This window comes from Anopheles coustani, chromosome 3 (assembly GCF_943734705.1).
Source record: "Anopheles coustani chromosome 3, idAnoCousDA_361_x.2, whole genome shotgun sequence".
Lineage (NCBI taxonomy): Eukaryota > Metazoa > Arthropoda > Insecta > Diptera > Culicidae > Anopheles > Anopheles coustani.
The window spans coordinates 24773340-24799244 of NC_071288.1; the positions used below are offsets into that span (position 1 = coordinate 24773340).

The 25905-nt window shown below is 46.4% G+C and overlaps 2 protein-coding genes across 2 annotated transcripts; one reads left to right on the forward strand and one right to left on the reverse strand.

Annotated features, from left to right (window-relative positions):
* Positions 1 to 854: 854 nt before the first annotated feature.
* On the reverse strand, positions 855 to 3092 carry LOC131259217 (uncharacterized). Its single transcript, XM_058260658.1, has 2 exons — positions 2797 to 3092; positions 855 to 2733 (listed from the first exon to the last, which is right to left on the reverse strand). The coding sequence occupies exons 1-2, from the start codon at positions 3090 to 3092 to the stop codon at positions 855 to 857; spliced, it is 2175 nt and encodes a 724-aa protein (XP_058116641.1).
* An 11008-nt stretch (positions 3093 to 14100) lies between these two features.
* On the forward strand, positions 14101 to 16851 carry LOC131258570 (carbonic anhydrase 7). Its single transcript, XM_058259919.1, has 5 exons — positions 14101 to 14289; positions 15359 to 15577; positions 15649 to 15802; positions 15899 to 16253; positions 16344 to 16851. The coding sequence occupies exons 1-5, from the start codon at positions 14211 to 14213 to the stop codon at positions 16503 to 16505; spliced, it is 969 nt and encodes a 322-aa protein (XP_058115902.1). The 5' UTR covers positions 14101 to 14210; the 3' UTR covers positions 16506 to 16851.
* The last annotated feature ends 9054 nt before the right edge of the window (positions 16852 to 25905 follow it).

A 25905-nucleotide genomic window follows, 5' to 3' on the forward strand; every position in this document is an offset into this window, starting at 1 on the left:
CCGGATCGCAAAAATCAGATCCGCGCGAGGTTCAAAATCGGATCCCGTGCGCTTCAATTTTACAAAATTTGTACCAGGGTAGCAGGAATCCGAGGAGGTAACCGGCGCCTGTTCCATGTGCTTGTTTATTTCAAATATAGAGAGCGCTAGTGTCGACATTCCTTTGTTGCATTGAGTCACATATAGGTAGCGCTACTGTCATGTGTCTTACTTGAAATATGTACAAACCCGTTTGAAATGTTTCAAAATATTTCAAATTTAAATTTTTAATTCGTTTTTTTTAGTTTTTCACAAATTTTTAGAGAAACCCGGCGAGATAACACTTACTCCCTTCAAAATATTTAACTTTTATTGAATTTTGGTTCTATTATTACATTAAAATGTTCCGAGAATCAAATGTTCGTTCCTTCGTGTGACATAAAAGCGGTTTGTTAGCACTTTTAAAACCGATTCTCGTCAGCCCATGTGCCGTCTGTTAATAACAATTAATTTCCCTTCAGGATTCGTCGTAGCTGATTGGCAGCAACGAATAGAAATCTTCCTATCCTTACACCCTATACCCGAAGCCCCGCGTATTAAGTTAGCTCTCGCTAAGCTACATATAACTACATTTGTTGGTTCCGTGTTGATCTGCGTTGCGTTTACTATGGATCCCTGCATAAATCTTTCTCGCACATCTAGTTTTCCACCGTCGATCGCGATCGCTGTTTGCTTGTTTCGTTTGTGGAGCCTGGATAATAAATAAAGGATAATTTACCCTAAACTAAACCGACGGGAGGTTCACTATTTACACTACCACCTATCGTCCCACCCATCCCCATATAGGGGGCATGCACCCCTGGAGGGTGGTCTCGTTACGGCACATTGACCGGTAGGAAGCGGCTCGGATCGCCGGCCTGCGGATTGTACCGTATGACGACCTTGTTCGGCTCTTCACCGACCTCGAGGAAGGTGTTCCAGTCGTACAGGAAGTAGAACCCGGTTCGGCGCGGTGGTGGCAGCGGTTCCTCGTCAACCGGATCGCCGGCCAGATCGTGCGAAGGGAAGGAGTCATGGAGCAGGGCCGCATTTCGGCCACTACTTTCCGTCGTTGTCGTCGTGGTGGTCGTCGATTGTGTCGTTGATGCTTCCGTCGTCGATGTCGTATCCTCCGAGTCGGTGGTCGTTGGTACCTGTTGGTCGTCCTTTGCATCTTCGATCACGACCGGCGAGCTCACCTCGGAAGCGGTACCGTTCGCCGTGATCAGCTCCAAGCTAAAGCGTGTCGGACTGTCGCCGGTTCCGTTCGAGTCCGCCGCTGTCGATGCCGGTTGCTGTCGTTTCTTGATCTCGTTCAGGCGATCACGCGTGTCACCACCATCGACGAGCGGGTCTGGCCCTTGCTGTGCCAGCAACGATGGGCTCAGGTTGTAGTGCTGCGGATTCAGTGCGTCGAGCGAATCCTCGGTAAGGTTCTCGTTGAGCTTCTCCAGCTGCTTCACCGTTTGCCACAGTTGCTCCAGCTTCCGGTAGTCTTCGTTGCTGACGCGTAGTCGCGCCGCCTGATCCTCATCGTGCGCCGTCGGGGGGTCCAGTTTGCGACCCGTCTTTTCCCTCCTACGGAACACGGGCGCCGGGAATGTTCGGTCCTCACCGCCACCAGCGGACTGCATCTGAATGCCGAGCGTACCAAGTACAGGCATTAACTGGGGCGCCACGAGGTCCGGGTTGATGGCCGGCATCGATTTCATCACTGTGGAGGACGCCTTTTCCCGCACGGTCACACCCTCCGCCGGGTGCATCGACTTCTTGTTGCGTGGTCCCGCTCCGAGCAAACCGAACGACTTCAGCAGCACGTCCAACTCCTCGTCGATCGGCTTATCGCTCCCACCGGTGCCGCTCGGGAGTGGCTTAAAGGCGACGTAATCGTCCGGTTTCACTTTCGCTTGAGTCAACCCAGTGGACGCCTTCGGGGTCGTCGGTTCCTCGATCGTCGGAGTCGACTCTTCCACCCTGAGCGGTTCGTGCAGGACGAGTGCAGCCGGTTGAATGTCGGCCAGGTTTTCCACGCCGGGTAGTGGCGCGAGTCCGATCGAGTTGTCCGAGTCGTCCTTCAGTAGCCCGAACGAGCGTAACAGGTCCTTCAGCTCCTGCGCTACCTTCGGATCGTCCACATTTATTCCAGCCTTGGCGCTTGAACTCTCCACTGGGAATGGCGTTGTGGTCGTGGTTGTGGCCGACTCCGTACTCAGCGGTTCGGCGGTGGTGGGCATTGGGCGGAAGTTTGGCAGAGAAGCTTCCTCGGAGCTCTGCGAAAGACCGATTGACGCCAGGAGGTCGTTCACTTCCTCCTGCCGGAGTCCCATCCGTTCCGGAAGCGTCGGATGGAAGGTCGTCGGACGGGGTGTGGTAAAGCGGATGGTCGTTACCGGGTAGGAGGGAGTCGTTGAGCGTGCCCTGGTGGTTAGTTCCGGTGGTGGAGGTTGCGGTGTCGACGTGGTTGCGATAAGACGCGCCGGTGGAAGTGGTCCTCCAGTCGGTCGTAGCTGCTGGGAGGTGGCTCCATCAACGATCCGCGTCACCGGAGGCCGGGTGTAGATCTGCTGCAGCTTCTCCGGCGACATGCTGTTCGCGTGGTACGGCAGCACGAGCATCAGGGCACGCATGTGTTGCGCCCGGCCGTGATCGCCAGCTCGGAGCGACTTGGTGAACTCTTCCTTCGTGACATTCTCAAACAGTTCCTCGATTTCACCCCTAAAATAGAACGGGAAAGAATATTACAAACGCTCTAAAAGAACTCATGACCAAAATTCTCACCTCGTCAAACGGGGAAGCGATGGATCCAACGCCAGCAGCCGCTGCACCTCAGCGATCGTTTCGTGCACGTCGTGCATTGCCTTCCGCGCCTGATCGACGCCCAGATCGTTCACATCGCGGGGACGAATGATGCGGTGCAGGTTGTACGCCACGAAGTCGTTCCTTCGCGGAAGCCGGCGAAGTTGTGTCGTTTGTGGATACGGTCGGGGATAGGGGAAACCCTCGACGATCACCAGTCCGACCAGGAGCAAAAGAAGAGGCAGAGAAGGGAAGGATGCAATCCGCAAGGACTGCATTTTGACGTCGAATGCTGGCGGATTCTGTAATGTTCGTGGTTCTGTAATGGAAGTAATAAAACCCGTGTTAAACTTTTAAACATTTGCTAAACAGTGTCAAAGAGAGCGTAAATTTGCGTTCTATAATATGATTGTTTCTAATAAAATTATTCTAATCGAATTTCGCTGGAAGTTATGTGTACAGATTTTTAAGTTTTATTATTATGTTTATACTTAAGGAATGACAACTTCCTTTTCCTTTTCCATCCGAAAAGTGAAAATTGTAGTAACAATTTCTATTAAAAATAGATTGTCTCTAAACGTTTCCGTGTTTCAAAAGAGGGCGAAGGCGCATCCTTCGATCCTTTTATTTTAACTTCTAAAAAAACATCGCCCTCACTGCGACGTTTCCGTTCGACCGAAATGTTACAGCGGTTGACCAACAATTTGATTTGCCGCAAAAGCACATTTTTCTACAGCTAGAGAATTTTAGTTTCTCTAAGTTACATAACATTTTTTAATGAGTAAACATTGGATTATTTAATTTCCAAAAAAGAACAGCTAAAAAAAATTATGCTCATGTGAATATTTGATCATTTGTTCGTTTATTGGAAAATATTTTTTTATTTATAAAATATACATCTTATTACTCCCTCAAAACTGTTGCCCCACAAACTTATGAAACACATTGATGTCCATACTGTTTCTATATACTAAAAGAATTCTGCATGATAAATTGTCTCAACCTTTTAACTAAACGGAAATCGATAAACACGGAAAATTCGAACTTTGTATGCGCAACGAGGGTTGAGCACGGACAAGTGAAAGTTGTTCCCCGGGAACACACCACGAGCCCGGCATAGGCATTGTTGGTGTGTGTGCGTTAAGCGGCCGGGGTATTTTTTATCCCATTTTCTACATGTTTTATGCCCAGATCAAGGTTTGGAATAGGCGAGCCTTACCTACACGAGAAACTATTATAGCCGACCGAACGGCCTTGAGAGTTCACGGGGTGGTGTTTTATAGCGGGGAACCTTGTTTGTTTTTTTTCTGCCCCTACCCAACGCATGCTGTGAATTCCCCTACAGAAAGGGAGAGCGTTTACAGAACCAACGACTCCGACGCAGCGTCAAGCGACGAACGGCTTTTTTTTCTTCCCTATGAGAGACGCATTGCGATGCACGATCGTGGTTATGCTTTTTTAACAACCTGTTGGTCTCCTGGCCTGCATTTACACCACACTCGCACCACATTCGGTTACACCCGCACAATGGGGTGGCGGATGGCGAATTGAGCTGTGAATTTTTGAACGACGTGACGGAACGAACCGCGAGTTTCGTAATTGCCCCCGGACTGGCATTTCACCGAGTTCCGGCGATGAGTGCGTGGATGAGTTTTCCTTCTTTTCTTTTTGTTGTTGTTACCTTTAGTCTGTCCATTGTTTTCCCCCACGCACACTTCGGTTCCATTTCATCGTCGTCGGCTTCCAAACGGCGACTGTGTGAAAATAAGTGTGCAAAGTTTCGGCGAGCTCAAGTCGTGGCATACTTTGTGGACAAAATGAGATTCGTTGCCGGTCAGGCCAGTAGATTCCACCGTGATTCAACCGTTCGCCCCGAGGTGACTTGTTTACGAAAGTTTCGAGGAAGATGCGCCAAAGCGGGGACAATGTTTTCGAAATCGTTAACCGGACACGGTGTGACGGTGGCCAACCAAACTGTGGGACTTAAAAAACGCGGGCCAACACAAAACACCGCCAACTTTGACGGTTGGCAATTATTTTTGGGTGATGTTTAGCGAAAGAAAAACAGCACCATAAGAAATTCGACCGAACAGAATATGTATCAGCATTAGGTAATTAGCCATTGTTCGTGGTTTCTTTCGTAACACACTTTTTCTACATTAAACGTATCTTTTTCTTTAAGTAAGCTTTAAAAGAAAAGTGATCCTTGGTTAGTGTAATCCTTCCTAAGATCTCCAGCGTTATTCAACCCCACCACAGTAATGCCGATGTAATGCGTTTTCCCTTTCGTTTCAACCACAACTTTCCGGCGGGAGTTTCTCGTTTTGCCACCGTTTTTTTTTATAAACCCACGAGCTAATGTTCCGTAGTGTGCGCAATGTTTATGCTGTGCTTGAAAGAACCGAAACAAGTGCCACTTCCTACGTCCTCAGCAGGACGGTGGATCGGGGGATGTCTGAAACAACCGGTCCCACCGGTCGGTCGGTGAATGGTTTTTGCGCATGGGTGAACTCACCCCCTCTCGCTTGCACGTTGCAACTGCAGCTGTCCGAATGCATGATGCAGAAGGAAGTGGAAGGTAGCAACAAAAAAAAGAAAAGAAACCCAGCAACAACAACTGGCCGTACATTGCGCAATCATAATCATCGCAATGCCTTCCTTCGGTGAGCCGCACACGCGCGCTTTAGTGGTGGTTCCAATCCGGAGCCGGATCCAGCCTCGGATCAAGGTTGAATCGGAATGAAAACTTCGAGGATCAACGAATGCAGGCAAGGTTCAAATGGAAAAGTTAAATTATTGATTTGAACCAAATATTCATAAGTTCCTTTGGAAACGGTTTGGGAGTGGAGAAGGTGAGCAGGTTAACGGCTGACTTGAAGGATACGATACGCCATTGGAGCATAATAGAGAAACTCTTGATTTCTCTCCATGCTGAAAACCAACTGCTTTTCGACATGTTTATGCTTATGGTATTGGATTTATCATAACATTCAATTTTAGAGCTTCTTCAATTCAATTACCCTGCATTGCATAACACAAAGCACAATTTCTATCGGCCTCAATAATCGTATCACGGTGTTGGTATCTTGAAAGCCCTTACTTAATCATAACAAGCAGTCAACAAACAAAACTGCAAATCAATCAGCGAAGAAGAAAACATAACTACCGTTGTGTGTTCGCTCTTTATCATCACCTTTAGGTATCTTTAGACCACACTTGTTCGGACGTTCCGCATCTGTTCGATGGATTTTCCAGCTCCATCGCGTACCGGCAACCACACCAATTGAAGACGTCCAATTGAAGGCGCCGAGCAAACACCGCCGGGGTGGTAAATTGAGCGCACGAACCGCGATTTCAAAACGCACCCCGCCCACGCCCACACACCCACCGGTCAACCCAAATTATGGGCTGGAATGAATGAATTCGGGGGATGGGAAATTGCTTCCCTAACGCACACGTGCGACCGCCAGCGCCTTCGGGGAATGCAATGGCAAGCCGAAATTGTTGGTGATCTGCAAATGCCGGCAAGCACGGGAGAGGAGTGTGGAATAACTCGATGGACCCGGGAACACTTTCCCTTCGGTGGAATGGAAGATGAGTCGCGTGGATGTTTGTAGATATTGCACTTTGACGCTCGAGATGCCAAGAGGAGACTACCACGTGCTGGGTCGTTGAAGTGGCTCCTCCGGAAGATGGTGTTGAGATCTCCACGATCTTTGATAATCTCGTTGAAAGTCACAGAGAAAAGCGGCGTGGCGAAGAAGTTTGAAGCGCCAATCCAACCGACGAACGTTGATGATAACATCGCTTTTCGGTTTTTTGGCGGCACTGTGGTTTAAAATTTACGATCTTCCAAAAAATTAATCGTTTTCCACAACAGTACCAGTGGGGACATGCTATTATTTCTGTGTAGCTAGTGACTACAGTGACTACACATATTCAATTTATCGTTAATTATGTTTTGGAATAGCTTCATAACGAAATATTGATATATACAGGAAACACTTGAAAACAACATTACAAACATAGATAAGTGGTGTCCAGCAAATGTTTCTATCCCATCACAAAACCCAAAGTTTTGCCAAACGTAAATAAACCTACGATAAACTTTTTTTTTCCTAAAGATCGAAACATTTTCCTTCAAATGTAAACAAAAAATTGAAAAATGAAGCTATTCTAGCTAGCGAAAACAAGGGTTCTGTAACGAAAAAATGTAAAAAGTACTTCCAAAAAATTTCAAATGATGCGCTACCAACAGCAAAAAAAAAAGATTTGTTGTAAGAGTAGTGGCATTTCAGAAACCTTTTCAAATTTTGTAAATAGTAATTTATTCATTTCATTCAAGCAAAAGTTTATTGAAACGGAAGTTTCGGTCAAATGTAAAATATTCGTAAGCGCATATTCAACCATGCATCCTTATTAAATAAAGTTTCCTCTTTAAAATCCCACAAAGGAGGATGGCTTTTATTGCTCAACACACAATCCAGCCAGGAAGCTGGACGCCGTTTCACAGTTTATTGACAGGGCGGGCAGAAAAACCCGCCGGACAGCTCATCGTCGGAATACCCAACGGCCTCGCACCGCCCGATGACAGTCATTACCCCCCGGCCGGGGCAGGCAAAAGCTACTTCTTCGCTCGCTGCAGAAGGCTGTAATCGATCAAACCCGACCCGCGCGATGGATACCACCACGAGTTGGCGCCTTTCCTTACACGCCACACGCCGGTTGATTACGCCGATCGGGGGGATCCTTCGCCCCTTCCTTCCACAGTGGCCAAACCCACGGCTCGAGTTCGATGGCGTAATAGAGAAATTTCCAACCCACCCCATCATCCTTGCACATCCGTCAGCGACGAAACCAGTTTTCCCGCGAGAGTCAGGGACCTTCGGACGGCAACCGGTTGGCTGGTCAGGTGTTGGCGTGTGGCCGACTCGCCAGGGACTCCCTAACTCCACCGGCCTAACCTTCCGCTTGACTTTGGCAGCTAACCGTCCCTCCTCGTTGCCTATGGAACGACGACGACCCTGCTCTTGAGCTCTTTCCATTCCGTAACTAAGTTACGCATTGGTCGGAAAAACGAAACGGATCACTTCAAGCGAACGCGCACCAAACGACGATCGAGGGGTTGTTTTTCGTGAGCGAACGCTAATGATCGACGGTCAGGCGGCACACGACTTGGGTTCGTTTCCCTTCCAGTCATTTCATCTACCAACACCGGTAGATTGCCCCCCCATCCAAGGGTGTAGCGAAGTGTAATTTGGGGTCTTTTAGGCTCGCGGTTCGCCACGCCAATGATCCGTTGAGGCTTGATGCGTTTACAAACGATCTGTGATTTTATGGCCGGTTTTATTTATGTTGCACGAGATTTGTTGCCATTACATTTTCATCGGATCGGCGCAGGTCCGAATTAGGTCAGTACGGGTTTGGTCGTGGTCAAGCGTGGTGGTTTGTTGGATTTGACGTTTTCTAAATCGTAATCTCCCAATGAAAGTCGTAAAGTGTGCGTGCATGGGAAATGCGCATGTTTGAAGAATGGTCATGCTTTTCCACGGGTCTTTCGCTGAGTAGTTTTCGATGGATCGATCAGATGGGAAGAAAGTAATTTTCACTTCAACGAGAATGCCATACGGCCACGTCCGTCATGGCGTAGAAACTCGCGAATGTTTGTTGCGTCCTCCTCCGATGAAAGCATTATCATTTTGCATCCACCCATACGTCACGCGGCGTCACAGTTCATTGCCGTCGACGATGTCGCTGCCCGTTTCTGGAACGGAAGCCACCGCCGACTGTCTCGGGAGAAGGTGCACATTCCGGTGGTGCATTATTACTCGTGCATGTGAAACTTCGAGGGGCCACGGTCACGAAGACACACAATGCAGATGCATGCGCCGTCGACGCTGATGGATCCTCTACAGACCGCACTCCCTTGTGTTCCTTCTTTACCGGCGGGGTGGATTGCGTGAAGCGTGCAATTAGCAAACTTTCACTGTTGCCCTTACGTTAACCCCGACCCCGGGCACGGCAACGTGAAGGGCACGGGGTGCGGCCAAGGAAAGCTCAAACAAACCATCGGCCGATGACGTTCGGTTGAGTGGCAAGTTCAAGCATCGGATGTGAGAGGCCGAATTTCGTCGGGGAGTGCCACCCCCGGGGGGGTGGGTGAACGCTCATCGAACGTCAAAGCGGCCGGCGTCAAGCGACCGTAACCGATAGTTGCGGATAAGAGAGTCGGTCATGGATCGCCGGTTCCCAGCTGGAACTTGACCATCGAATACGTCGTCGACGACGACGACGACTACGGCGTTGGCAAGTCGAAATCGTCAAGGGTCGTGTGGTGCCACACCGTGTTGAAGAGGATGATCATCTCCTCTATCAACTTTCCCCTGGCGGAAACGAGGGAGGAAGGGTGCTGTTTTGGCGTGCTTTTCTGGCACATTTCCTCCTAGCCCGCTTTCGGAAGTGTGTCAAAAATATGGAAGTGTTTTTCCCAAATTGGTAGTTGCTACTACCTCATTCATTCCATTGGAAAAATATTTGATCTAGTTTTTGCATAAATTATATTCCAACAATCACATCGCTTTCAACGAACTCAAGCTTTATATATACGAACTTTCATGCTAACCAGTGGGGTCGAACAAAACAAAAAAGGACCAAACTGGGAGCGTTGATAACAAGTTAAAAGCATTGGGAAATGTTACTTATTTATATTTAAGGTACGTTAGCATGATCTTAAAGCATATTACAAACAACATCAAAATATAAACTGCAGGATGCAGAAAATTATTGAAGCACAAAACGGGTTAAAACTGTTTTAATACGTTTTTCAATTAATCAAGCCTTCCAAATCTATTAAAAAATCAATAATAAAGTTCCAAAACTATAAAATAAAACGGAAAAAAACTTAATGGTTTTCCGTTTGTTTCAATAAACATCGAATTGGATAGGAACAATCTGTAAACACATCACATTATAAAAGCTTTCTGTGAACCAAAACATCAAAATGGTTACGAAAAAGAAACAGTACGTAGATTTTTAAGGATGTTTTTGAAAAGAATGAAAAGTAGGGCATACAATTTCTGGCATTTCTCAGAGAAACCTTAACTTATATAATTAATTTGGTATAATAAAACGAATTATATGATACGAATGCTGAAAGCCTTTAATACATTAAATTGATTGCTGCAATTTGGCATATTAATTAGAATATATTAAATTGCATACTTAATTTATACCGTATTTGGAAAAACAAATTCATGTGACTACATATTACATTTCTTGTTACCTTTTGTTGTCCTGTACTTCAGCTATGTCTTATTTAACTAAGTTTACTTAGGATTGAAATCTAAATTTGAAAAAGAAATCCAAGCAAAATAAGACGATCGTTTACAAATCGGAAGGTACTCGAAAGAGCAGCATAGAAACAAGGCGATCAAAACAGACGCCATCAATCGACGCAGGTCACGTTTTTGTGAAACGGAAAAGATAAATAAACAGGTGGAAATGCGTCAAAAATAGGGCGCTACGCGCAGACCACGTTTTGCCGAAAGTAAGCACGTGAAGACGAAGGCCGGAACGAAAGATTCCTTCAACCTGCAGAGGTGGCGCTTGGTCGGAGTTTTCGCACTCGGTAAATGGTGATGTTCCATTCAACCGAAGGTTGCAGCCAAACAAATCATGATTCGTTTCGAGGTGTTGACCAGTAAACGCCGTCCAATTTACAACCTGTCTTGTTGTCTGCCGTGAATTGGTTACGCGTGCGTTACTCCGTTTGAGAATATTCCAGAATTCGTCACGTCATCCAAAATCCTGAAAATTATGTACACAAACACGTTCGTTAGGAAGACAACCACCGAAAAAAAAAATGAGTACCATGCTAACAGTTGGTTCGATATTTAACCATGGTACGAAAAGTGATTGATCTCTCTCGTGCGCTACAACTGCATGCAATCACACGTGATCACAATCGTGACGGCATGCAGGGTGTGCCGGATGATCGAGCCTCCCACCTTATCCATTTCTTCTGATGCCCACCCCGTTTCCGCGAACCGTTAATTTTGCAGCCAAGAGCAATTGCAAACATTCTTTTCCGAGGCCTGTTCAATATTAGTGCTTCGCATCAACAACCCCGCAACGATACAGCAATAATCTCCTAACGGGCAGATTGTTCTGGACGAAAACAGCCATAAGCGAACAACAAACGAAGCGCGTCCATAGTGATACCATTTCTACCATCAGCACCGGGTGGAAATTGACTTAAAAATTAGCCTTCTTCCGATTGCTTCCTCGGCCCGATGGCGTTAAACCATACGCTTATTATCATATTTTCAATGCTCTAAATCGCCACGATCTATCACCGAATGTGGGTCGCAGAACAGTATCCGACTGGCGTCAGTAAGGAAACGCAGTAGACCCCGGACAAGACACGAGCTGAATACGTTCTATTTCCGGAAACTTATCTTCTCATTTCGGACGCGTAATCACGTTATAAGTGATTTAAATTACTGGTAAACTTATTGAAATACAAGACGCACGCGCGCTCCAGAATCGACTGGTTATCGGTGGCCTATATTGGATCGTCTAAGTGGACCATTGCGGCTCTAGAAGAGAGAGAGAGAGGGAACAGCGTACCTTTCTTCTTCCGGTTCAATAAAGCCAACGTTTGTGTGTGCGCAGCAATCAATCTAGTATCCCGATGGAGCGAGGTCCGAAAGATCCACTAAAATATTCCTTCGATTATCTAGGCTCGACTCGAGATCAGCGATGCCAAACCTATCACCAACCTCTCCCGTAGCAATATCAGGTGAATCGGTAATGATTCGGCCGTGCCTGCTAACGCAATTGGGCAATTTATCCTTCTCGCCACGGCGGAAATGATGCGCAAATATCTGAAGTTGTAACTAATTAAATCAAAAGCAGTCGACGGGCGAAAGGGCGAGACGCCGGTCCGCTGTCGACATGCCACACACGTAAAGCCCGTAAAGTTGTGATTTTTATGTCAGCACATATTTCAACGAAAGTACCACCACCCGTTTCAATTAGGCGCCTCGGCTGTTTATCCATCGGCATAGCAATGAACGGATTGCCTAATAAAACTAGTTAACCCGGGAGATAATGACGGCGTAGTGGCCGGTCTGCAATGGCGAGGGGTGGGTAGGCGTTCTTTTGGGGCCGACGGGGAGAGGGAAATTCAAATCGGTAAGCCCTTAAAATAGCAGCCTGGTGGAACTGCGGAACGTGAAGAAGTCTTCAGCCACGAAGCCATCGAGTTTATTCCATAATGAAGGGACTAAAATAGAAATACCATCATGAGTACATTGGGCTATTGGATGAACCCGGTCGATTCCGATGATAATTATGGAAACAATGGAAAATACACACCTCCAGTTGATTGCGGGAACTCCCTTCGTCGTGCGCCAGTAGAAGTAATGTTCATTGCCATCAGTGCCCTGGCAACAGGGTAGATTTATTTCTGTCACCCCCTTCCAGCTCTCTAACTGGCGGGAGATCACCTGAGGTTCTACGTATCAGCATAGCTTCCGTTTTTTTTCTCTCTTCCAAGGGAGATAATTCCAAACACATGAACCAACTTGCCAACACTCGTGAAATCCGGCCGGAAAACCATTGAACCGTGTAATTTACACCTATCCCGCCTGAAGCTCATAAAGCATGTCCTCGACACTGGGGCACCCAATTCAGCGGGCTTTCATTTAATTACCCGGCAGCGCGGCCCGGAACGGTAACAGTAGATCCAGCTTCATTACTTAGTCCGTCCGTAACCGGTCGCGGTGTGACTCGACTTTAATCTTGTATGCAAACGCCCGAACATAAACGCAAACAAAGTTTCCCAGAAGAATGTCTGGAATTGATAGAGAACTGAAGATAAACTCTTTCCTGTTGCCTTACATAGCTTCTTTTCGTGTAACCAGTTGCTGCTGGTTTTGAATAAGACAAATGCCCTGCTTGGGTATCTTCGGTTACATATTGCCACCCCAGTGAGTCCAAGATCCGCGATTAGGCAAAACAAAAGGATATCTATCCCATGCCCTTAATGTCGTTGGTTTGATAGTGGAAAAATTTATAGCCAAAATTAACAGATAGATGAGTTCGAACAAAAACCGGTTGTAGCGCGCACCGATCAGATTGCCAAAAGCTTTCCGATTTGGTTCAAAAATCCATTAGGGTTTTAGGTTCTGCCTAACTGAATCCCTTGAAGCGATAAGAACTAATAAATCCATCCCTTGGGTGATGTGTCTCAGAGCTTCAACCCAATCTGCACTGCTGGCCATCGTCAGCCAGCCCTGCCGGAAGGGTTCCTCATTCTGCTCACACACCAAGGCGCCGCACGTTTAGCAATTAATGGACAAAAATTTGCACTACCACCGAAGCACCAGAAATGGTGTTTTATCTACGGCTTGGTTTGCTAATTAGGTAACGATGTGAATTAATGCGTCCCCGTAGGAGAAGTTACCGGGCGGGATGGATTCTGGCCAGTGCCGTTTGGCGCATTTTGAGGAGCTGCGTTGCGCGTTGAGGGCTCCAAAAATTTAATGACCATATCGCCCGTTCGATCGAGGATGACCATTCTGCGAGCACGCGCTTACACCATTGTCCGGTTGCCTCCCCTTCCCCTCGATATAGACATCTCGTACAGCGACGTCGCGAGTGTCATCGCGCCTAGAAGCACGTTCCCAAGGGCGGGTGGCGGGTAAGCGGTGAGGCTGCGGGAGGGTGCCGGTATGATTCTATAAAACTCTATCGGTGCCAGCCCGCTGGTACCAGTTGCCGGTCGGTAATCAGCCGAGACACACGCGTCCCTTCACCCCACTGTACTTGTTTGTGCTTGTGTGTGAGTTCGTTCCCTGGGCAGGAGGTTCGGAAGTCCCACGACGCGGTGGCCTATCGAAGCCTGTCGAACGTCCTCGGAGTTGTTATCGAGCCAGCGGCGTCAACGGTCCAAAGCCGCGATCTCCGTCGTGTAGTGAGCAACCGGTGGCCACGTGTCGAGATTTTTGTCTTCTCGTGCGAGCGAACTGTTACGTCACGGCGGTAAAACGGGAAAGCACAATTCCATCCCGTGGTCTGTGCGACACTCGCCACACTCGACGCCACGTAGTCGTATTCCAGACGATCTGCAGATCGGACGCAAGCAACATCCTTCGGTTCGGGCGGGGCTTTCTACCAGACCTCCGATCGAGAATCCAGTTTTCGAGTCCTTCGAGTGTGTTGCGGGATAAAAGTGCAACACCTGTGCGTTATTCTTTCAGTCCGCGGTGTACATCCAAGTAGGCAAGCGCACGTCTTCCAACCAATCGCAGTGCTTCGTCGTCGCGCAAAGTGCTAAAAGTATAAATAGACAGTTTAATAACCGGGGGCTTTTCTGCTACTGTAAAAGTGTCATGCGGTCCACGGCACCGATTATCTGCAACTCGACGATGGTGGTGATTTCCGTGTTGCTGTTTGCGCTCCTAATCGGCGGTAAGGCACTCGATATGATCCTGCTAATCCCATAACAACAAAGCGATGGATACTAGACGGGCTCCGGGGTAGCGCAAATGAGGCACGACAACTAACTTTTGCTATAGCAAATGCAGTTTCTAGTCTTCCACACAGTTTCGCTTGGCGCAACTGGGATAAACACGAACAGTGGATCTAGCTTAGGCGATATTTGCACAAATATTTAGCACAACGAACTACTTACGTTGCACCTCAGTCTCCTGCCCGGTAGCGTTGCATCTCGACACCTCCCACCTCAAAGCCTACTAAGTTGGATGCGCGGTCATGTACCGGAATTAATGTATGGCACGATTTTATTCGCGAGACAGATAATGCATCCCTACTAGCTTATCTGGGCACTCCTGACCTGTGTTGCACACGTGGTTATTTTAACGACCATTAACTACCAAAAGCCCCCTCCCCTTAAGTGGCCATATGTGGCCGATTGTTTACGTGTCGTGTGACTACGTTGGTTCTCAGACGTGCAAACATGTTGCATTATCAGTTGAACAGCAAGATGCACTTCTAGCTAAACTTCTGGGCGCCCCTCTGTCCCGTTAGCTAGCGCCTCGGAGGCTCGTTATATTGTATTTGTCAACGACTCGCACCTGATCACCAAGTGGTTGATTAGTTTTATGGTTCGGTTGTGTTTTACTCTGAACTGTTCATTGTTTCTGCTGATTGGAAATATTGTTTGAACCCACTCAGCTTCATCCAGATAATCCCCACTGTTTACTCACCGTTTGTAGACCCGGCGGTAAATCGTACTCATACAGAATGTGATACAGCGAAGTGGGTGTAAATCAATAGCTCACGATTGTTTTGCACGAGTTCGTACACGCAGCATCCGTGTCTTTTTGGGACGACCGTGGTTCGCCAATTTTGAATCACCTCCATTGAAAGGCCCGAAACACCCAGTTGATGGTGATTCGAGCGTGGAAGTGAAGTGAAACAATCAATATTCATCACTGCGAGACCAGTTGGAGCCGTTTTGGTTGGTAACATGTTTTCCTCATCTTCTATGTGTGTTCTTTTCGTTCGTCGAAAACAGGACCAACTGGAGGAGGTGTCAGCGGGCACCGGTTCGGGTACTCGAAGCCGGACCAACGGCGCTGGTCGAAGGCACACCAGAGCTGCGCCGGCAAACACCAGTCGCCGATCGCTATCAGCAGCAGCCGGGCGGTTCCACTCTACATGCCGGCGATCGAGCTGGTCGGCTACAACAACCTGCTCCCCGGGCCGATCACCGTGCACAACAATGGCCATTCCGGTGGGTAACTAGTCGAGCCCGATAGCGTGTGTCTGTTGCGTAACCCGATCGTTTTCCCTTTCGTCCTACAGTGTCCCTCGCGATTCCGAAAACGGACCCAACCAAGGGCAAGCATCCGTACATCTTTGGTGGGAAGCTGCAGAACGAGTACGAGCTGGAAGGGCTTCACTTCCACTGGGGTGACAAAAACAGCCGCGGTGCCGAGCATGTGCTCAACGATATCAGGTAGGCAACAACCGCGAAACTTTCCCCGGGGTCTGTGATTTATGTGCCGTTTCGTTTCGACCCTCGGACACTCTTTCCACCACCACCCGTTCGCAGATATCCGCTCGAGATGCACATCATCCATCGGAACAAGAAGTACAAGAACGTCGCCGAGGCCCTCGGCTATTCCGACGGCCTTACGGTGCTGGGCTTTTTCTACCAGGTCACCGAGCAGGACAGCCCCGAGATAAACAGTCTCGTGCGCTCGTTCGGCCAGATCATCGACTACGATCAGTCGATTCAGCTGAACCACACCTTCACGCTGCAGTCGCTCATCGACGGGATCGACATGACGCGCTTCTACACGTACAAGGGCTCGCTGACCACGCCACCCTGCTCGGAGGCCGTCACGTGGGTGGTTTTCCCCGACTTGCTGGAGCTTTCCGTCAACCAGATGAAACGGTTTCGAACGGTGCGTATACAAACGTTGATCGAGGCTGGGGTTTCCTGAGGAGCGAAATGGTCACGTAACGCAATGTCTCTGTCGTCTCTCACATTTCAGCTGGACACCGGCATCCATGGATCGCCGATGGTAGACAACTACCGGGCGCTGCAACCGATCGGCAACCGGCGGGTGTTCGTGCGTAAGGTTAACCCGCGGTTTACCACGCTGGAAGCGCTTGAGGCAGGCCAGCATCACAGCAAATGGGACTGGGTGTACTAGGGGCAGTGTGAGATACGAAACACTTTATTTATGCAGTCGAATCGGAGATACAGTGCGTTTATGTGCATAGCAAGTAAGGATTATGCAAGCATGCACCATTCAAATGTATAGCAAACGCAAGTAAAAATCTAAAAAATACGCAAAACGTCCATAGTGCCATCATAGTGTTGTCAGCGTCTTTATTGAAAGACAATCGTAAGAAAATGAATTAACTCTTATGGAGAGGTAGAAGTAGTGCCTAACATTTAATGGCAACGATAAACGAACGGTTAAATTTGTTTTACATCATCATGAACACTACTGATACATTAAGATTTTAAATAAAGATACAAACGAGTTTACAATATATGTGCTTCGCATCTTGTGGACTAGCGTCCTAAGTGCAAGCGGGACTTTTCATAACAATCGTATGAGAGAGAGCGCAGTGCCAAACTTGTTATATTCATTCTTCAGTGTCGAATCTCGTTCACGCAGAAACCATCACACAGCTTTTTATCTCACTGCCGGGTACGACGCGAATATGCTTTCCGTTGTTCGGTGGGGTTTGTTTTCTTCGCTCTTGGTTTTCTGACTTTGCGGGTTGCAGGTGCTCTTTTAATTGTTTTAGCGACGCATTCGGTGTTGATCGTGCTTTGTCTGGGTGGGAAGTGTATGACCGCTGGCTTTGTCGACGTGCACACCAGTTCATTCATCTGCTCGCAATTTGTGGCGACATATTGGCAAATCAATTCCGACTTCTGCTTTCGACGAGCTGCCCCGACCCCTCTTTTGTTTGGGCGAGGTTTTAGCACAGGGACGGAGATGTTATCCCAAATCGGCCTTAAACAATCCCGGTTTTCATTCTGAGGATCGATTCCGTTTACCAACATGGCTGAAGCGATTGGAGATTCTTCGATCCGGTTATCGACGACCTCTATGAACACAACGTCGTCGTCGTCGTCGTCTTCTTCGATCACTGGCGGAGTGACACATTCCGTTGTTATACTGATCGGTTCCTGTTTAATTGTTGGAGCTTCGTTTTTGAAGTTATCTGTGTATTCTATTACAATTCCTTCGCAAGTCTGCCTGGCTGTATACCGATGGCTAAAACTTGTTTCACCAATTGATGTTTCTGTGATTTTCGAAGAGTTTAGCCACAGGACGTTGGTGCCTTCCGCGAAATCAACTGCAGGTTGAACATTATAGTTTTCTATTGTGGTATTTGAAGGATTCTCAGCGTCCTCAGTGTCCTCAGTCTCTTCTAGTATAAATACACCATCATCGGCTTCGATTGCGGGCTGAATGATATAGCTCGTTTCGCCATCAGTCGATGGCCCCATGGTTTGCAAACAGTTGTTCCACAGAGCATCATTGTATTCTACGGTATTTACTGCAGACTGAACGATATTATTCTCTGTGCCAGCATCCGCAGGTTTCTCAGTATACTCAGTGTTGTGGACAAATATTACGTTGTCCTCGACTTCGACTTTCTGAATGATATCATTCTCTATGCTGGCATTCGCAGGCTGCTCAGCGATCTCGGTGTCATGTACAAATATAACATCGTCGTCTTCGACTTCAACTTTCGGAACGATATAATTCTCTATGCCGGCATTCGACGGCTGCTCAGCGTTCTCGGTGTCATGTACAAATATAACATCGTCGTCTTCGACGCTTTCGAGTTTCTGAACGATATCATTCTCTATGCCATTCGCAGGGTGCTCAACATTCTCGGTGTCATGTACAAAGATTACATCGTCGTGGACTTCGACTTCCTGAACGATATCACTCTTAGTGTCTGCATTCGAAGGCTGCGTAATGTACTCAGTGTCTTCTAGTATAAATACACTGTCATCGGCTTCAATTGCAGGCTGAACGATAGAACTCATTTCTTCATTATTCGATGCCTTCGTGAGTTTCGCAAAATTCTCTAACAAGGCATAAGTGCTTTCTTCAAAATGGAATGCAGGGTGAAAGATAGGATCCACTGTTCCGGTATTCGAAGGAACCTTAGGTATTGATGTTTTCTTCAACAAGTTCTCAATGTCTTCTACCATAGTATCGGCTGCTTCTTTAACTGCATTCGAATGCTGCTCAGTGTACTCAGTGTTCTGTACAAATATTATGTCGTCGTCGACTTCGATTTCCTGAAAGATATCATTCTCTGCGCCGGCGTTCGAAGGCTGCTCAGCGATCTCGGTGTCATGTACAAATATATGCGATCTTGGTGTCATGTCGTCGTCTTCGTCGTCGTTTTCGACTTCGACTTTCGGAACGATATAATTCTCTATGCCGGCATTGGACGGCTGCTCAGCGTTCTCGGTGTCTTGTACAAATATAACATCGTCGTCTTCGTCGACTTCGAGTTTCTGAACGATATCATTCTCTATGCTGGCATTCGCAGGCTGCTCAGCGTCCCCGGTGTCATGTACAAATATTACATCGTCGTCTTCGTCGACATCGACTTCCTGAACGATATCATTCTCAGCGCTGGCATTCGACGGCTGCTCAATGTACTCGGTGGCTTCTAGTATAAATACATTGTTATCGGCTTCAATTGCAGGTTGAATGATAGAACTTGTTTCTTCATTATTCGATGCCTCCGTGAGTTTCGCAAAATTCTCCAACAGGTCACAAGTGTTTTCTTCAAAATGGAAAGCAGGGTGATAGATAGGATCCACTGTTCCGGAATTCGAAGGCTCCTTGGGTTTTGATTCCTCCATCGAGTCCTCAATGTCTTCTATCATTATAGTATCGGCTTCTTCTTTGACTGCATGCTGAACGACATGATTTTCCACTTCGTCAATAGAGGTTTCCATGACGTTTGGAGATTCCTCGCACGAGTCCTCACTGTCTTCTATGTAAATAACGTGGTCGTCTTCTTGGACCGCAGGCTGATCGATATGATGCGATTTTTCCATAACCGATGGTTGGCCGATATTTTCTCCGCAATGGTGATAGTACGACACAATATTGTTCTCATCGTCGCGAAGTTCCATGGCACGTAGGTCGCACACACTTTTAAATGCCTCTGCCTTAGCGACGCACTCTGGCATTGTCTTGACGGTGGATCCGTCAAGCAAAAACATTTCCCATTTTTGTGGCGACTCGGTGGTTGCTTCGATTGGCATTTCTAGGCGAGAGTCCTGAAACTCTTCAGTAGGCGTTGATGCTGTTATGTTGGGGGATAATGACGTTGGCTGTTGAGACAAACAAAATTCAGTAAAATCCAGCTCCGAAGCTGCAACTGAGTTGTCGTCGATGCAACTAGCCAACTCGTTCTCGTACCCATTGAATGCGTGAGGTACCGGGTCGTTACAATTTACGCTACAGAAAGCAAATTAAAGTTTACAAAAAGGATCATGATTGGGCAAAGTGACAAAAGTAAGTTTTACTTACGTTATATCCTTCAAGGTATAGTATGGTCTGTCGCACACTCCCAACGGGCAACGCATTAGTTGCTGGTAGTTCATTGTAGACTAGCAATGTTTGCTTTCGTAACTACACAAAAATGGCAGCGGTAACGATTTAGCAATTGCACTTGCAGAATTGAATCAACTGTAGACACTAAGCCGTTTTGACAACGCAAAAAGACAAGTTGTACGACGCTCGCAAAGGTCCTATTTGTGACTCACAAAATGACGTTTGTTAGACAACCACCGCTTGGACTTCCTTGCGTCCTTGTGACATTTTCCAACCGGCGCAGTATCCCAGCTAATAATTTTGGTCCCACAGCTACAACCAAACGGGATTTTTTTCTTTCGCTGCATGGCAAATCATTGTAACAATGATTTTATAAGAAACGTGATTACAACATGAATAAATAATCCAACAAACTGCAGTAAGTCCCCGCAGTACGCTATACTCGATATACGCAAATTTGCAATACGGGATTTTTTTTACACAGCGTTTACCGTTGTTGCTTGAATTCTTATTAGTCAATTTTGGTTTGTTTTGGTAGCATGAAGTATTTAATGCGCAGTTTTAAACAGACGTTCAAAGGCCATGACTGCAACGGTCTGAATTACACACGGCCTGAATCAATACACTTAAGTACTTGTTTCATTAAGCTGTATAATATTGAAGCGATTAATATGGCATCAAATAATAAAATGGTCATTCGTATTTGGATAAAAGATATGTTAAATAAGCGGTTGTCAGTGTTGACTCTTCAATATGAAGTATAAACGCTATGGCAGAGAAAATTTTGCAATTCACTAAAACTCGATATACGCTATAGCGTACGCTCCCAAACATTTGTGTACTGCGGGGACCTACTGTATTGAAAATTCAAGGTAGCGGACTATTTTCAATTTTGTTACTTTGGCACACCACAAAAACTTGCACAAGCGAAAAATAGACCATCACAGCTTGAAAGTAACATAAAACAGGCTTAACATTTTTAAATCAAAGGTCATACCTCGTACATATGTACCACGGCAACAAGTATAAATCTTCTGCAAATATATTATTCCTAAAAAATCAGGATGAGCACGTCGCAATCCTTGCGAAAACGGGCGGATACGTAATGAGGACCGTTGTGTCATGTTCACCAACAATGTGATGACTTTTTCTGTTCACATTTGAACTCTTTGCTCTATTGCATCATGCAAATCCATCCTGGCTGCCCCCATGGTGGTAAATATGCTCCATACCGCCCAGTTGGTAGGTGCCGGACGACTATGTAAGTTGTCTGCATCGCATTACGATCATTCGGCCGCGCGCGCAGACATGCTTTGGCCATTACTTATACGCCAAAAAGACACTCTTGCGAGCCTCGTCACTTCAGTTGGATGCCCTTTCCCAAGCTCTAATGTTTTTTGATAGCGGCAAGCATTATGCAAGGTGAGTAAAACCAGCAGAGGGGAAACAAGAGTAATGGGAGACGGCAATGTACAGATTAGGAAGAGAAGATGAATGAGAAATGTCAGCCCAACTATGGGTCGTTTTAATGGGTGCGTTAAATGACTTTACATAATATCTCGTTGATTTTTTTTTTCTAATATACGTTTCAAATGATTCTATTCCTTTTTCAAGTTTATCATTAACCTAATATTCATTTAGTAATTCTTAGTCCACATGCTTATGATGCGTTTTCATGACACAGTTTCCAGCCCATCTTGACCACAGACAATCCGTTGCCAGTAGTTTGGCTAATCTGCCAGCTCACGAATCCACAAACTTACTCGTCGCTCAGAACAAGCTTTTCAAGAGATGGAGACGAAGAATCGACAGGTCGATCGTTGCCTTGAACTACCTAAGTTTCGCACCTAACAAGCGGCGTACGAACGAACGAAACGTTTCTGGGACGTGCGAAGAATTTGCATTAGTTATTAGCCGTGCGCTGCGCGATCCGTTGAAGCACGCAAACCTGCCATTCGTAAGGCGCTCTCTTCACACCACGAGGCGTCTCCTCAAGATTCTTGACCCATATTGCACCCCACACACGTATACAGGTGAGTGTGGATTATGATCTCCAGTTAGCATCCACCGTGTCTCGGACAGGCATTTTTTCTTTCATTTCTTTCCCGATCGGTGGTGAAATAGACGTTGGCTATGTCGGTTTTCGGTGGCAGGTTTAGTGAACACAACCCGTCCCACGCGGGCCTTCCATGACCTTCTTTTGGCGCGCCATTGCTAAATTTCGTTGCAAATATAGCTACGCCAGCGGCAGCATGTTGCAGTTGTAGTCAAACAAAATAAAGTAACATTTCGCCCCCTTGTGGAGTATGTAGACGTGCAATGGGGTCGTTAAAGTCATCGATACTCCATGCGGTTTGGTGTTGCATGTTGTTGTTACTTTGGAAGGTTGGGCTATTACACTGTGCAGGTGTTAGTTTGAAGCAATAAATCAGACAAAAGACTGGACTGGATACATACGGTGTAAAAGTGTAGTTTCACCACAATAAACGGCCTATCCTGTTTTAAAATTAATTCCTCCGATTGTAGCAATTGAACTGCACAAATTGCATTACTACTGGGGAGCTAAATGGGGGTGGAAATATTTGTTATGAAGCGTAGGTCTTCACGAAAATACTAATATTCACCTTGACAGCAGAAGACAAATATCATCGATCTAATAAACTCGTATAAATCAAAATTTTAAACGACTCGCTGATCGTCGACGAATGTATTAATCGACCACCCCACCGGCTGCAACCTTCAGTTAAGTCAAGGTAATTTACTTTCAGTCGCCACTCCGTTGTCCGTGCGACTCGGAGGCGAAATGTGGTTGCTTGGCCCATTAGTTCTAGCCCACCACCACCACGACCAGCAAACGTCAGCAAGGTAATATTAACCTCCCTTGTCCCCCGTCCACCACTACACGAGGACAACCGGTTGCTTAATGGCCACGGTAGCTGCAGTAAGCCATTGCTAGAGTCCGCGTATGACATCGGCGACTAATCGTGGATCTTATTTTGAAGCCAGCGATCGCCTTCCATCAAGCCGGAGAGGGATCGTTGAGAGGACAGCACATCAATCGTTTTGTCTTTGATTAGTTTCGCGAAATTTATCACCGCGATGCTTATAGTCTGCTAATTTCTGTTGATTGCAAGTGGCACAAACTGGTTTCATTTAATTGCAAAAATTTGTGTAAATTCTCATTTGCATACCACATTGGAGAAAAAGAAGAAAAGCTAAACTATATGGAGTGTGATCAAAGTTGCTTTCTCTTTTACTTTCCTTTACATCTTAATTCAACTAATTTTTCAAGTCTTTAAGATTTTACTCATTGATTCTTGGCGTAAGATTTCAGATTAGAAATTAAGAGACTCTTATTGAATTATTTTGTGAAAAAACGGAACCTCTCAGACATATCACATGTGTGCATATACTTGCTACCTGTCCCACTGCTAGCCTAAAATTGGAAAGGAATGCTCACCGTGTGTTGATCGAATCGACGATTTCTTTACCAGCCGACTTCACTGAGTAGTGCACATAAATACACCTGAAAAAAAATCAACTGGTTTCCGTTTGCACTGCACAAAAAAAAAAGACAAAACAACAACATAAGCGAACTACACTTCAATACGCACGATACGCCGTGCAGCCCAATCCTTTCAAGGAACACTCACAAGCCGAATGATTAACGGCTCGCCACGAAAGGAAGTCACCACTGAGAGAGGAAGACACCCCACGTCCACCTGAGTACAATTCCTTCTCTGTGTCGAACTTCGGAACCAACGAAAGTTGTTCGAAAAAATTATCGCTTCACTTTCACGTTCTCCACGGAAACACAAATCGACCCCCAAGAAGCCGCACGTACACTGTAGCCTGGATAAGAGGTTGGACACTGGTTTGACACTAGGATTTCTGAAAGTATCACTCTGGATATCCCGAAAATTGGTTAGGCTTTTTCTCTGCCTGTTTCCGGGTCGAATAGCTTCAGCGAAAAGTACTAAAATTATGACTCACTGTCGATCGAAGCGGCGGATCGTTCCACAGAGGTTCGGTCGATAGTGGATCGCGTAATCCGTTCGCGAATGTACGTCACGTCGATGAAGTAACACACTGGCGGGTATTTCTGGGTCTCGAAGTGCAGTTGGCCATCAATGGAGAAATAAATTAATAAAAAAATGCTCATAGAATTCACCAACACCTGTCAACCGATGGTCGATCGGTGGAGGGGATCTGCAATGACGTAGCACCTTAACCGAATGACACCCTATTCCTATATCCTTCTCCTCTTCCTGCCGAGGAATTCACACCTCGAAATACACTGAAAAATTATTCACTTCAAGCGCACCACACAACCACGAGGACGCGGGCCGCTGGTGTCTCCACCGATCGAAAAAAAAGGTAAACAGTAAAGGTCCGGAGCGCTACGACCACTTTCTCCGGTTGCGTGCTGCTTTAGCGGAAAGACAACACCTTGAAATCGCACCATGTGATACCCGGGCGTCCCGAGTTGATCCGTTGGGCGCTGGTGACCGGAAGTAGATTATTTTCAGCAATCGCACGAAGCCTACCGTTCAGAGACTGCACTTTATATTGGGAGCCCAAGAGCCACGGAAAACGGTAGGCTTTGCCACCGGTACGCCAAACGTGTGCGCACGAGCTGCACGAAGGTCTAACACAAACTGACTGGGGCGGTGAAACGTCGGTCGATGGGTACGCAACAGCAGACAACCGATGAAACCGCACAACTGGCCCGGTCCCCCCTGGTGGCCGAACGGTTTCCATCTCGTGGCACGATCGCACCGTTTCACTCGTTCCCATCTGGATCTTTCATTGCACCGCAGCCACTCTTCGGTCGGTCGGGGTTTCTTTTCTTCGGTTTTGAATTTGGACTCGACGAAGGCGCAACACTGGCCCATCGTCACACCCCTTCCACGCGGTTGTGACTGCATGCTGCAGCTCATGCTTTTTATTAGCGCTATGTTGGAGCAACAATATACTCTCGAACTATGATGATCTGCTGTTCACGATGATCTTGTCATGCGATCGTTTACTCCACTGTTGAATGGAGCCGAAGCGTCAATGAAACGACGGAAAAAGTGAACCATCCGATGTGGAGTCTGCGCTGGGTGGTGAGGAGTGTGATCAGCTGTTGAGAAATGAGAATAACACAAATAGTAGTAACATTGGAATTTCCAGAATGGATTGGAATGTCGTAGAACAGTAGTCAACTGCTTTTTCTAGCTAACATCATTCAACATAAATTCCTAAATAAGATGTTCGTACTATAATATACTACATTCTGGATTGATCCGGTAGTTTCTTTAAACAATTTAAATTGATTTTCTACTTTTTGAAATAGGTACATAAGCACATGGCTTTCAGTTCTTGATGATTTAGAATCTCCATTAATAAATCTGAACTAAATATGCAACGAATTTAGAATTGAATTGATTCAGAATCAAATTTTGTGTAATATCGTACCGCCGACAAAAAAAATCAGAAGGTGCATCGAACCAAGGACGGCAACATAGTTCGCAAACCCTGGTTCTAGTCGTGAGAGTATAAATTTAATGCTTGGATGTACCGAGGGTTGCATACATTTAGGGGCTTTTTGAAGAGTTCGTTGCAGATACAAAAAACAATTCAATCGTCACAACTAAACGTTCTTCTATGATCGTCAAAAGATTGGTTTAATTCTAAAAGGACTGAAATTAGGCGAAAATAAACTTGATTCAGCTCGCATTCTTATCATTATGAATTTATTTTTCTACGTTAAACCAAGTTGGCTAATCATTCCCACTCATGTTCAATGTTATTATACCTAACTTTGAGAGAAACGTAAAACGTAGAAAGCAGTATGGATATCATCAAAATTAAAGAAATCAAGCCAGGCATTATTAAACACTCACCTGTAAATGTATACGATTGAATTCTCATTCGATCACAAATGATATGTTCGGCATGCCAGTGTCATTACATCTCGTGCCGTCCGTGCGGTCAGTTCAATCTTTTCGTCTGT